Below are 14,859 nucleotides of genomic sequence, written 5' to 3'. Positions count from 1 at the left end.
GACGGCACTTCACAACAACAATCACAATAAGGTATGGCACTGTGGGTTAATGTGCTGGACTGCAAAGTCATTTGAACTACAAGCTCACCAGGTGCTCCTCAGAAACCCTATACGGAGTTGCTGTGGGTCGGAAACAACTTGACAGCACTTAACAACAACAACAGAAGGCTTTCCAGGGTACATCTTTATGGAAGCAGATTGCCACATCTTTCTTCCTTGGAGCAAATGGAATTTGGATACCTGACCTTGAGATTAGCTGTTGAGCTCTAAACCACTTCCCTGCCAGGGCTCCTTTTGATAATAACACAAAAATAAACTATTAAAGAGTCATATACTTTAATTCCCAGTGTAAGTTATGAAGCCTTACCATATCTTAGTATAAATGTGTATTTTTCCTTCAGATAAAATATTACACAGAAACAAATAAAATAATTTATACAAAAATCCTTGTTTTAAATCCTTAACTGCTTTTTATTCTAAAATAATTCCAGATTTTCAGAAATTATGAGGCCTATTTTTGCTTTACAGAATCTCCTATATTTGTTTTGACACTTCAGATGTATGAAATACTTTCACTTGTTGATGTTTTTCCATCCACATGTATGTGTAGATTACAGTGCTGTTGGAATTCTTAGATTGAATATAATGTATCTTCCAACTTTTATTTCTGAAGATAGTTTATATATATAGGTGATTAATAGGAACATATGTCAAACAGTTAATTACAAGTAACCTTCTGAGCTCACACAAAACTTCTTAACCATCTCACCATTACCTGATATTCCCATGGAACTTTAATTGCATGAATTTTGATTTATATCAGAAGAAAATTTGTAACTATTGCTCATTTTTATACATACTAACATTTAAACTGAAGTAGATGGTTTGTTTTTATTAACATTAAGAATCATATACAGTTATAGATGTTGTATGGAAGTTTATGAGATTGTGTCTGTAAATATGTTCTTATAATATGTTATATAAATATTATTATTGTTTTTTGGTTCAAAGGTCACCAGAAAGGCCTACAGGGGACCTTCGGGAAAGAATGAAGAACAAACGCCAGGATGTGGACACTGAATCCCAGAAGCGAAATACAGAGGGGTCCTCCTCACCTGTTCGGGTAGGAATACATATCCCTCTAGTGACATTTCAATAGTGCCTTACTTTACTAGTTATGTTACATGTCAAAGATTATTTTGTATGCTGCATATATGGTAAATGTGCAAAATGGCATTGTTGTTAGTGCCATATAGTTGGTTTGGACTCATAGCAACCCTGTATATGGTTTCTAAGGAGCGGCAGGTGAGCTTGAACCACTGACCATATAGATATAATGTAACTTTAGGGGCAAAAGTCTTCTGGAAAAACTCATAATTCTCTAAATGTTCTCGGTTTTTGTTAAGAGAAAGTGGACTGGGTGGCAGAACTCAAGCTGAACTTCATAGGGTTTCTGTACCTTGGTAGGAATCATAAGAACTTCAGTGTTTCTTAAGGTTTTAAAATTTAGCCAAGTATCATAATTTTTTTTTATTTTTTAATGTTTTAATTGTGAATTGAGTGAGTTTAGAGACAAGATCATCTGCTTTACAGTCAGCAAATTGTACACTTTGTTTCATCTCAGCAATTGCAATCCCCTCCCTGCAAGAACAGTTATCCTATTTCCTCCCTGTGGTTCCCCTTTTACCTTTGTATTTCACAAATAAGCAAAGCAAAAATATTTGCCAAGCATCATATTTTGTCTGCTTCAAAGAGGGATTGGAGGTGGTTTGCAGAAACTGAGGTGGTAAACTTAGCTAAATTTTGTGTTGTTGTTGTTGTTGTTGTTAAGTGCCGTTGAGTCGGTTCCGACCCATAGCGACCCTGTACAGGGTTTCCGAGGGTGTAAATCTTTATGGGAGTAGAAAGCCTCATCTTTCTCCCGCGGAGCGGCTGGTAGTTTTGAACCGCTGACCGTAAGGTTCGCAGCCCGATTCGTAACCACTACGCTACCAGAGCTCCTTGTGTTAGATGTTTTCTTTTACCTGTGAATTTCCTGGTAACCAAGTTGAAAAGTTAGCACAATTCATGATATTATTCATTGCATAAATGAAAACATAGATGTTTGTCAGGAATGGCTCTTTCCTAGAGCTAGGGTTTTGGATTTTTTTTTTTTCCAGGAAATTTTATTTTTGTGCAGGTAGCATATTTACTGAGATACGATAGAGGTACTGTCCAGTTCTCAGTTAAAGTGTGTCATTGAGTGGTTTTCAGTATTCACAGAGGAGGGCGCCATCACCACAGTCAGTTTTAGAATATTGTCATCAGCCCTTTAGCTGTCACATGCATTGCTCCCCAGCTCCCTCCCTGTCCCAGGCATTCACTAGTCTGTTTGTTGTCTCCTTATTTGCCTACTCTGGACATTGCATATAAATGGCCTCATGCAGCAAGTGGTCCTTTATGACTGGCTTCTTTCACTTTGCATAGTGTTTTTAGGGTCCATGAAAGATTATTGTTATTTTGAAGTGCCATTGAGTCGGTCCCAAGGTTCAAACTTATCTTGCAGTCCAGCATGTTAACCCATGTATCAATATTTTTATTGCCTTTTTACTGCCAAAAATATTTTGTTTTATGGCTAATACCACATTTATCCATCAATCATTTAACGAACATTGGTTTATTTCCACTTTGACGCTTATGTATGATACGGCTCTATGCAGTCATGTACAAGATTTTGAGTGGACATATATTTTCATTTCTTTGTATATGTAGGGATGGAATTGTTGAGTCATATGATAACTCTGCGTCTAACATTGTGAGGAACTGCCACATTGTTTTGTCAAGAGGTTTCTGCTATCTTGCATTCTCACCAGCAGTATACAAGGGTTCTGATTTCTCCACATTCTTGCCAATACTTGTTATTATGTGTCTTTTTATTTTTATCAGCACCAGACTGAAAACCAAAAGGTCGAAAGTTCAAACCTACCAGCTGTTTCTAGGAAACCCTATAGGGTCAGTGTGAGTCAGAGTCCACATGATGGCACTTAGCAACAACAACAATAACAACAAACTGGATGTGAAGTGGTGGTGGTGGTGCTGGTGGCTGTGTGCCGTGGAGTCGGTTCTGACTCACAGTGACCCTGTACAGGGTTTCCGAGGCTGTGAATCTTTACAGGAGCAGAAAGCCTCATCTTTCTCCTGTGGAACAGCTGGTAGTTTCGAACTCCTAACCCTGAGGTTAGCAGCCAGATTCGTAACCACTATGCTACCAGAGCTCCTAGATGTGAAGTAGTATCTCATTATCATTTTGATTTGCATTACCATAATGACTAATGATAGATATGTATGTATTTTCTTTGGAGAAATATCTATTTATACTTTTTGTCCATTTTGTAATTAAGTTGTGTTTTTATCATTGAATAGTTCTTTATAATTTTTGGATACAAGTTATGTATATATGGAGGTCCTGGTGTTAGCACTGCAGGTTGTTAAACACTGGACTGAAAAATCGCAAAGTTGGTGGTTCAAACCTACCAGCTGCTTCTCAGAAACCTTATACCAACTTGATGGCACTTAACAATGTATATACATATTTATTTATAGGGGTGTGTATATATATATATGAGCTCTGGTAGCGTAGTGGTTACGAATCAGGCTGTGAACCGCAAGGTCAGCAGTTTGAAACTACCAGCTGCTAGCTATGCGGGAGAAAGATGAGACTTTCTGCTCCCATAAAGATTTACAGCCTCGGAAACCCTGTTCAGGGTCGCTATGGGTCAGAATCGACTCGATGGCACTTAACAACAATAACAATATATCCTTTGAATTATAAATACAGAAATTTTATGAAGTTCAATAAATTTTTTTTCTTTTATTGATTGTGCTTGTGGTAATATATCTAAGCACACATTAGCTAATCTTAAGTAACTAAGATTTACACCTATTTTTTTTTTTGTAGTTTATATCTTAGATTTAAGTTTTTCATCCATTTTGAGTAAATTGTTATTTATGGTCTGAGATAGGGACCTAACCTCATTCTTTTACATGAGTATTACAATTGGCACATATTGTAGACATCTTAGGAAAGATACTGAGCTGTATAAATAGCAAACTATTTGAACAATTACAATTTCTAGAATCTTTCTTATGGCTATTTTGATCTTAAAAAAAAAAAAAAGCTGCGATGAATTTTTAAAAATTATACTTTGTAAAGACAATTTTTTTTGAGGATTCTGAGTTAGCTACCACAGCTATGTAGAAGTGAACCTACACCAAGATCCAGATTATGTGAGACCAGGCCAACTGGCTGTTGAGTAATACTGTCCCCTACAAGTGGCTGAGAAGGTAAAGGTCTCCAAGACTTGTTTCCAAAACCACAACAGCAGTGGGTTCATCTTTGCCAGCATTTTTAGCTCCAGTGAGTTCTGCGAGGGGTCAGGGAACACTACTAGGTCCTCAGTAAGCTTATCGGGGACTTTGACAAGTTCCTGAGCAAACCAGGCTACAGGAGTACCAAGACCACCAGGGCAACCTTCGTGGCTGCCTGGAACACAGCCTAGTGCTAGGACAGCAGCCGTCTTCAGGAACACCTGCCAAGGAAATGATGTTTATGGTCACAAATGATAGAGGACAACATGGGAAATGATTACAGCAAGTTTATAAGCCCGTCTTCAGCCTATGGTTGTTGAGATTAGCTAAAAGGGGCACTAAAATTTTCCCAGTGAAATAGGCTTCTTGTTAAGTCTTTGTTGAGTATGAGTATGAAGTGGAATCCTGCGCCCCACACAGAACCTTCTGAGGTGGGACATTCCCACTTGAAAAGACATGCAGACCAACCTGGAGCAGCTAGAGGAACAGAAGATACTTCTTGAAAGAAAGACCAGCAGGGATAAAAAAGCAGACTGTTGGGCTGTTACAATATTAAACAAGGTGTCTTCTTTGGAGCCGTCAAGGCAGGAAGAGTCAGTCCATCAGTGTTTCTAAAACTGAAACTCACAGGGAATACACAAGCAGCTTTGTAAGCTCGCTGGTGACTGCCCTGGTCTACTTGGTTGTGGAAGTGTGGCAAATGCAGCATTGAAGACATGGGCTGAGTTTGACCATGTCCTGTTGACCTGCTCATGAGAGAGTGAAGAAGAAGGGCTGGCTTGTTTGAAGTTCAGGACGATATGTGAACTCTCAAGCCACTCAGGGCTATAGTTGAGAATCAAGCTGCCAGCTGGTCTGAAGTGGGGGGAAGCGGGTGAGAACTCCCACACTTGCATATAGTACCCATGGGTTCTAGTTTGATGGCTTGAAGGCAGAACTCAACCAGATGAAGATAAAGAAGTTTGATACCCAACCAAGAGTAAATTGCTACAATTTGATAAACTTGGTCCTTTGCTTGCATATGGCTGTAGTTGCTCAAAATTCCAACCGAAAGGGAAGGATTCATCCAGGGAAGGATTCTTCCTATCAAGGATCAAGCTTGTCTCATCATTGATAGGGCCAGGAAACTTAGACATTGGGTATTAAAAATGGGGGCTATAAAGGCATGGGGAGTCCTGGTGTAGTGCTGTGGGTTGATGTTCTGGACTGCAGAGTTGGTTTGAACTGGAAGATAGGTGGTTTAAGCTCACAAGTTACTCCTTGGAAAACCCTTTACAGGGTTGGTATGGGTCAGATATGTTTTGATGGCATTTAACAGCATAAAGGCACGAAGTAGCTGGCTTACAAGCTTTCATGAGTGTGCTTAGTTTCAGAACAAGGTGGGTAAGGTAGAATCCCCACTGAATAGTTTTCCTCTTTTCCAAATGGGTTTCGTGAAAGGGGGTGAGGATGGGAGTTTATGAATGAATTGTGAGTTACTGTCAGGACTAATTGTCACAACTGTAAATGTGGAAGATATGTAATTAAATGGGGGGAGTAGTTAATCTTTCATTTCAGGAACAGAGGACCCTAGGACTATAAAAAGGGGAGCATTTGAGTGGAGTAAGGGATCCTAACCAGAAAAGCGGCAACAACAGAGGTGATGGCATAGAGAGAGAGAGCAGCTTAGGACTCTCGGCCCATGGACTGAGAAAGGCTGTGTGCATGCAGGAAGGAAGCTGCCTTACAAAATGTGCCCTCTGAATATTTAAATGAATGTATGTTTTCTATGTGGCATGTGTACATAAAGAAGAAAAAGGGTGAGTGGAATAGAGGTAAATACTGTTGACTGATGGTATATGGATGGGATTGTAATCATTGTAATGAAACAAATATAATTTATTGAATGTGAAACTGATGATCTGCCCTGTAAACTGGCACTCAATTCACAATAAAGGTTTTTAAAAACAATGGTGCATGTGGTGAGTGACTTCTGCTGTGGTTTGACTTCAAGGTCTGCATTGCTTTCAACCATGAGTCTCTTATGATGGTCATTGTCACCTTTAAGCTGCTGTATGACACGAGGACACGGTCAATATCAACAGCAGGATAACACGTGGAGGTGGGGTCCTCTGTCCGGGTGAGCAGAGGGCTACCGTGCCATGAGAAAATAGCCTGTGACTTTGACTACAGAGGGACAGTCAATGTCAAGGGAGAAAGTCAAATAAAACCGTACCTCTACCCCCGGTACAAAGGGATCATGTGCTCAACACCATCTGTCCATCTCCCCGGACATCCAGGTCCAGTTGGACACCAGCATTGGGTGGTCACCCACTGACAAGATCACCAACTGATGCCGTCTACACACAACTTGGACAGCTGTCTCTGGGTTCTGATAATATCATACAGCCTCAGGATATCCACCTATCTTCTAAGAGGCCCTTTGAAGAGCATCTCAGAGAGGAAGAGAAGTGCTAACTTGGTAAAGGAAATGAGTGTAAATTGCTTAATTTGTGCTCACCTGCAAAGTCATTTTGAACTGCAAGCAGCTCGGTGGGTCAAGCTCATCGTCCAATCCTCGGAAACCCTTACAGAGTCGTGATGGGTCAGAACCAACTCGACGGCACTTTACAAAAACATCAATTTTAAATAGAGTCCTGGTGTTGTGCTGTAGGATAGGCACTTGACTACAAAGTTGTTTTGGACAACAAGGTTGGCAGTTCAAACTGCCATCTGCTACTTGGAAATCCTTTAAGGGTTGCTATGAGTCGGAAGTGACTCCATGGCATTTAACAACATTTAAAGTAGGACTCCTGGCGTTGTGCTGTAGGATCAGCACTGGACTGCAAACCATAAGGTTGGCAGTTCAAACTCACCAGCTGCTCCTTGGAAACCCTATACAGGGTTGCTATGGATTGGCACTGACTCAGTGGCACTTAATAACATTTTTAAGTAGCATTGCAGTTTTCTGATTTGTAATGTTTAAATTGTTAAGTGCTGCTGAGTTGGTTCTGACTCATAGAGATGCAGTATAGGGTTTCCAAGGAGTGGCTGGCGAGTTTGAAACACTGGCTTTGTGGCTAGCAGTTTAGTGCTTATTCTACAGCCCCACACCAGGATTCTCTTTATATCTGGTACTATTTTTTTGTTTGTTTTTTTTTAGTGGGGGTGGGAAAATATACACACAAACACTCAGGAATATATAATCATTTAAACCACCAAAGACGACATTCTGCAAGCCTGCCTCCTGGCTGCCAGCACTCAATCAAAAATTGTTTTTTATCTTCCTCTAGTGGAGTTCTGATTATCAAGCCATCGAGGCTAGGTCAGGTGGTTAGTATCTGCAAGTTTAAGCGTTCTTGTGTGTCTTCCATCACTTCACATCAGCTTGATGCTTCACTGTACTCTATTCCTCTGTGGAATGTCCTTGTCCACGGGCTCAGGAATTCCCATGTCTCACCACACTTTGTACCAACCAGCACTTCCTCTTCTCTCTCTCATCTCCAGGTCAATGAGATATATCTGGTTTTATGAAGGCATTTTATTAAATGATTATTTTTTCCCCAATGAAGCTACTCTAGACATTTAATTCGATTAAAGGGAATGTGTGCAAATTAAAATTTTCTCTGAAATTATTTCATTTAGATTATCAACTTGTATGCATATAGTTATGTAAAGAAATCTCATGTTTTTTTCAATTCTTTTCACTGTTTTGATGGCTATTTTCTCTTGGACATTTCTAATTTAGAATGTCTATGCTTTTGTGTCCTCCTACCCCCAGCTTTTTTTGAATAGCTGCCTACAACTTTTTGTTTCTAAAGAATCTGCTTTCAGATTTTTATATTAGTTTCTTCATTCTGTTTGTATCTTCTTTATTGATTAATTCCATTTTACTGTGAAATGTTTCTTTTTATTGTTTATTAATTGAATGTTTACAGAGCATATCATCAATTTAACATTCAGCAAATCCTACCCTTTGTTTCATCTCAGTGACTGCAATCCCCTCCATGCATCACCAGTTATTCCACTTCCTCCCTGCAGTTCCTAGTTCCATTCTACCCACCTTCCCAGCCCTTCTCAACTTGGTCCTTAGGTATATGTTGATCTTTTGATCTTGAATGAGTGATCACTCCGTGGTGAGCATGCCTTATTAGTGTTGTTGCCCCCATATGTACTTACTGTCTGGTTGGCTGAAAATTGAGCTACAAGGATGAGTTCTGCTCTAGAACTGAAAGGGTGGTCAAGGGCTATAGTCTCAGGTTCCTCTAGTCTCTTTCTAACCAGTAAACCTGTTTTGTTTGTTTTTGTTTTATAATTTGGAGTTTTGTTGCACATTTTCTGTATCGGGGACCTTCTAATGACCCCTTTCAGAGTATTGTTAGTGGTAGCTGGGCACCCTCTAGTTCTTCTGGTCTTAGAGTTGTGGTGAATGACGATCATCTGCTCCATTGGCCCATCGGAGTAGTTGATTCCTAGCACCTTTAATTTTCAGCACTCTTTCTTCTTCATATAGAGAGGCCAATAGTTGCACCTTTGATGGCTCCTTATTAGCTTCTCAGATCCTACTCACTTACTCACCAAAATGGAGTGTAGAACATTGTCTTTGTGGACTATGTTACACCAACTGACAATGGTGCCCCCTGAGACTATGGTCCTCAGTTGCCAGGTCCAAGAACTCATTATAAGATGTTTGATAATTTCTAAGAAGTTTTCATCATTTTGCCCCCTATATAATTCACCCATTCTTAGGTGTTTTTGAAGCAAAATGGTGGTGATGGTGATTTTATACCGTGGAGTCGGTTCTGACTCATAGCGGCCCTATATAGGGTTTCTGAGGCTGACCTTGCAGTGAGGAGCCCAACTCATAATCCACTACACTCCTAGCAAGTAAATGCCCATGTACAAATGTCCTCCTTCAAATCATTATATATTTGTGGTATACTCCTACTCTCCTTCCTTACACATACAGCCTGTGTTTCTGTCCATGTGTTAACCACAGAACATTGTTGTTCCAAGGTTATGTATATAACACTATTTACCATTAATACCTTTAACCCTTGCATACCTCGCTGTGTCTTCCTATTTTTGTCATTCTTTTGCCAATCTCCCTCTATTTATTTATTGCCCTCTCCATCACCCAAGCTAACTTGCGTGTACCCTGTAGCCAGTTTATTATTCTCTTCTACCCCTGGTGACCATCAAAGAACATTTCTATTAGCATGAAAACCTTTTCTTGAATTTTTAACAATACTAATCTCTTATAATATTTCTCCTTTCATGATTGACTAATTTCACTCAGCATAATGTCCACCAGGTTCATCCACGTTATGAGATGTTTCATAGAGTCATAGTTCTTTTCATTGTTGCCTAGAATGCCATTGTGTATAGGTATCAAAATTTGCATATCCATTTTTTCATTTAGGTCTCAGTTATTTTGCTGTTGTGATGAACATAGGTATGCGTGTATCTACTTGTATCATGGCTCTTATTTCTTTTGGATATATACCAAGTAGATAAATTGCTGGAAGGAGCTCTGGTAGCGTAGTGGTTACGAATCGGGCTGCGAACCATAAGGTCAGCAGTTCGAAACTACCAGCGGTTCCGCGGGAGAAAGATGAGGCGTTCTGCTCCCGTAAAGATTAACAGCCTCGGAAACCCTGTGCAGGGTCGCTATGAGTCGGAACCGACTCCACGGCACATAACAACAACAACAACAATGGTATTTCTATATCCAACGTTTTGAGGAAATGGTTGCACCATCTTACAGTCCCATGAGCAATGTAGGAGAGTTCCAGTCACTCCATACACACCCTCAATCAACATTTGTTGCTATCAATGCTAATAACATTAATGGTCACAAACATTTCTTTCCTATGTCCCTTGTCTTTTGGAACACATTCTCCCAGTCTGTGGTCCTTCTTTTTACTCTGTTTATGAAATCTTTTGATGTATGTAAGTGTTTAATATTTAGGAGGTGCCAGTCACTTGTTTTGTATTCTATTATTCATGTGGTTTTTTTTTTGTTGTTGTTGTTATGTTTTATAGTGTATTTATGGCATGTATGAGAGCCCCTAAGTTTGTCCTTACTTTTACATTCATGATCCTTATAGTTCTAGGTGTTTAATCCATGCTGAGTTTGTTTTTGTTCATGCTGAGTTTTGTTTTTGTGAAATATGGGTCTTGTTTCATTTTTCTGCTAATGGATTTCCTGTTTTGCCAGCATCATTTACTGAAGAGACTATCTCTTCCCCATTTAATTTGTTTTGGCTCTCTCTTAAAGATCAACTGATTGAATGAGGATTTATTTACTTCTCTGTTCTCAATTGTGTTCCATTGATCAGAATTGCTTAATGTGTCTTTCTATGTATCAGTGCCAGGATGTTTTGATCACTCTGCTGTGTGGTAGGTTTTGAGATCAGGAAGTGAGTTGTTCTTCTAAAGTTCTGCTTTGCTTATCCGCTGTCTGTCTCATAAGTTAGTGATGAGTTTTTCCATCTCTTTAAAGAATGATGTTGGAATCTGGATTGTGCTATATCTATTGATTGCTTTGGGTAGTGTTGACATTTTAACAATGTTAAGTCTTCATGTCTATTCCATTTTTGTGAGTCTCTTGGTTTCTTGTAGTAGTGGTTGTTTTTTTTTTTGGTAAAGGTCTTTTGTTTCTTGTTAGATTTATTCCTAAGTGTTTCATTTCGGGGGGTGTCTGTTGTAAATGGTATTGTTTTTCTGATTTACTTTTCAAAAGTTGTCTTTAGTCATGTTGTTGTTGTTAAGTGCTGTTGAGTTGGTTCCAACCCACAGCGACTCTGTTCAGGGGTTTCGAGCAGTGGCTGGTGAGCTTGAACTGCTGACCTTATGGCTCAAACCAGCTTTCCAGTCCAGTACTCTAACTCACAACGCCACACCTGGACTCCTTTAATAGTGTGGTGGTGATGGTGTGCTGTGGAGTCGTAGCAACCCTGCATAGGGTTTGCAAGGCTGTAAATCTTTATGGAAGCAGAAAGCCTCTTCTTTCTCCTGCAGAACAGTTGGTAGTTCCAAACTGCTGACTTTGAAGTTAGCAGCCTGACTCGAAACGACTCCGCTATCAGAGCCCCTTTTTATTGGCGTATAGGAACCCAATTGATTTTTGTTTACTGATCCTGTACCTTGCCACTTGGCTCAATCTTTCAATGAATTCCCAGTAATTTTCTTGCTGAGTCTTGGGGATTTTTTATGTATAATATAATATCATATGCAAATAGAGATAGTTTGGTTTCTTTGACAATTTGGATGCCTTTAATTTCCCTTTACTTCTTTATTGCTTGGCTAAAATTTCCAACATATTGACTAGGAGTGTTTCAGAAGGCAACCTTTTTTGGTTCTTGTTTGCAAAGGGGATGCTTTCAGCTTCTCTCCTGGTAGTTGTGATTAGGGGGTAGAAGTATGTGCACCATACTCCTTTGCCCATTTGCACAGCTTAGTGTAGGATGTTTAATAGCCAACTGATATATGGACATGGTTGCTGTCCCCTGTTGGGTGAAGCAAGAAGAGAAAACATGCAAGACAGAAGGAAAACAAACGAGCAAACAACAATGAAAAAAGAAAATAGTAAAGGATGAAAAAACAAACCAAAAGTTTAGAAAAGAGGAAACAAACTTTAAAAGCCATTGAAGAAAAAAATGAGACAAAATAAAAAGAAAGGAAAAGAACTGAACACAGCTAGGAAAAAGGATGTATAAAAGTGAAAGTGATACAGAGCAGTGAAAAACAACCAAGAGAAAAAAAGAATGAAGCAGCTGTGGTTGGGAAAGAAAAGCAGAAAAAAAAAGAAACAGAAAAGATAATTTGCAAGGATAGGTAAAGAAAAAACGAATAAATAAAAATAATGGAAGGTGAAAAACAGAGCAGGTGCCAAAGAGGAGGAGAAAATTCTGGGGTCTCTTGCCAGCCAAGGACCTTGCGTGGTGGGTGAGCAAGGGTTGAGACGGTGACACTCCGACCCTATGTGGAGTTGGCTGCAGGATTGATTAGGTATTGTCTGTTCTGGGCACCCAATCCAGAAGTAGTCTGTAGCAACCCCACAGCAGCTGGGGAGCAGGGTATTTCTGTCCCAGATGGCAGCCAAAGGTGAGATGTTCCACTAGTCTTGTGTTGGCCACAACCAGTTCTGTAGGTCTGGAACAGACCACAACTGATTCCAGGGGCTGGGGTGAGTGCTGCTAGTTCCCCAGTCCCCTTGGTGGGTCTCTGATCACCCAGAAAGCAGGAGCTTCTCTGGGAGTATACTAGCATAATGCAGGGTACAAGAAACATTTACACATTTTCTGCCAGTAAGTGGTATGCCTCCATGCCACCTACTGCTTACTTGCCTTCACAGCCACTTGTGAAAGTTCAAGATGACTGAGCTGCGCCTGACTGACCCACACAAACCACCTTTTTCCTGTTTTTTTTTCCTCTCCCATTTGTCTTTTCAGCTGCTTTGCCAGTCAGGGATAGACCCCAGCTGGTCAGGGCTGGCTCTACAAGTTTGGAGCAGGGCTTCTTTGATGGAACTCACAGTTGCAGGGCTCCTCTCAACGTGGCTCCGAGCACTGGGAGAGTGGGAGCTTCCTTGGGGTGTACACAAGTGGGAGCTGGCCATGCCTCTGTTTACCAGGGGGATATGGGGAACAGGGGAAAAAAAAATCACACCTTTATCTCTGCGAGTCACTGGTGTGTTTCTGCTATGTCAATATGCTGTCTTATATGTCAAGTTGTGTATAAAACAGGGGTGGAGAACCTTTTCTCTGCCAAAATTTATAACATCATTCATGGGCCATACAAAATTATCAACTTAAAAATTATCCTGTAATATTTGGTCAGACGTTTAATTAACTTATTCCTAATGTAAGACCTGGAACTGTGGTTACCTTGGCAGGGCCAGACCAAATGATTTTGAAGGCCTTATGCAGCCTGAGGGCCAGACATACCCCATCCCTGTCATAAATACTTGAGATGGCCGAGCTGCATCTGGTCGTCCAAAACAGGTTATCAGTGTGCCTCCTTTTCTTGCCGCATCTGTTCAATTTTCTCTCTTAGTTAGCGTTCAGTCCACTTCTATGCTCTTCATCTGAGGCTCAGGGTACCAGGACTGTCATCTGCAGCTCCATCATTTGGTTTTCTGTGTCTTCCTTGTAGGTGGTCTGTGTAAATGTTGTTGTCTAGTCCGTCATCTTGCTGCCTTCCCTCTCTATGAAGTTTGACTTGACTTGGTTGGGCATTTAATTTCATTTTTACTTTTGTTAGTATTTAATGCTGTAAATTTCCTTCTGGTAATTGTGTTGACTGAATCTCATGGTCCTCATATTTTCTTTATCTTTATTTCCTAGAAAATCTCTTATGAGCCAGCAATTGTTTAATAGTATTATTTAAAATGTTTCATGTTGAAGGCCTTTATGTGTGTTTGCTTTAAATAGCTTCCATGCTCTTACTTTGTTTTTGACGATTCAAAAATAACTACAGTCATATACAGACAGGGAATGTGGTTGAACAGCCAGAAGTTCAAGCTGACTTCAGAAAAAGATGTGAAACATGGGGTATCACTGCTGATTTTATATCGTTTTACATGGGTCTGGGCCAAACACATAGACTACCAGAAAAATGCTTACGTGTTGATCAACTATGGGAAGACACTTGACTATGTGGGTCATAACAAATTATAGATAACATTTCAAGGAATGAGAATTTCAGGAAACTGTTGGGCTCCTATGGAACCTGCATTATGTGTGGATCAAGAGTCAGCCATTTGGGGTTCAAAAATGGAAAAGTATGTGGCAGGGTGTATTCTTCCACTTTACTTATTTAATGTGTATGCTGCAGTGTGTGAAGAAGAACATGACAACAAGATTGGGAGAATACTCATTAAGAACATACAATACCCAGGTGGAAAATAACTTGCTGGAAATGAAGACTTGAAGTATTCAATGATGAAGGTCAAAGACCTTCACTGTCCCTTAAGTATGGATTACTTGTGATGTCAAGGAAAAGAAAACCCTTACAACATGACTAATACAACAGCTTTATGATAAACGATGAATAAATTGAAGTTGTCAGTGATTTCATACTATTTGGTTAGTAATCAAGATCCATTGGAGTGCAGTGGCTGTAGAAGATAAGCACTGGACTGATAACTTCAAGGTTGGCAGTTCGAGTTCACCAGCCATTCTGCAAGAAAAAGATGAGACTTTCTGCTCCCACAAAGATTTACAGCCTTGGAAGCCCTATACAGGGTCGCTATGAGTTGGAACAGATTCAGTGGCACTTAACTGATTCAGTGGAACCCATTCAATGGAAGCAGCAGTCAAGAAATCTCATGACTTATTTTGAGGGCAGCTGATTATTTATTATGGCCCTTCTGGTCAAATTTTTCCAGTTTGCGATATATAGTAAATCCTAGCCTCTATGCCTGTGATTATGGACCCATTTTGAAATTAGATTAATGTGGGACTAAGAAATAAAGGACCTAAGTGTTAAGTATGACTCAAGTCACCACCCTTAGTTTCCCTTGGGGAC

At 40.0% G+C, this 14,859-nt stretch overlaps 1 protein-coding gene across 1 annotated transcript in view; it reads left to right on the top strand.

The window, feature by feature from the left end:
• Positions 1-14,859, top strand: part of ZC3H13 (zinc finger CCCH-type containing 13) — a 135,448-nt gene that overhangs the window by 13,490 nt on the left and 107,099 nt on the right. The window contains exon 3 of the mRNA XM_006837628.1: positions 1,012-1,123. Coding sequence (XP_006837691.1) covers positions 1,012-1,123 — 112 coding nt within the window. The remainder of the gene's footprint in view (positions 1-1,011; positions 1,124-14,859) is intronic.

The sequence above is a fragment of the Chrysochloris asiatica genome, unplaced genomic scaffold, assembly GCF_000296735.1.
Source record: "Chrysochloris asiatica unplaced genomic scaffold, ChrAsi1.0 scaffold00022, whole genome shotgun sequence".
NCBI lineage: Eukaryota > Metazoa > Chordata > Mammalia > Afrosoricida > Chrysochloridae > Chrysochloris > Chrysochloris asiatica.
Note: the sequence above shows the minus strand (reverse complement) of the source record. Positions and strands in the feature narration are given on the sequence as shown.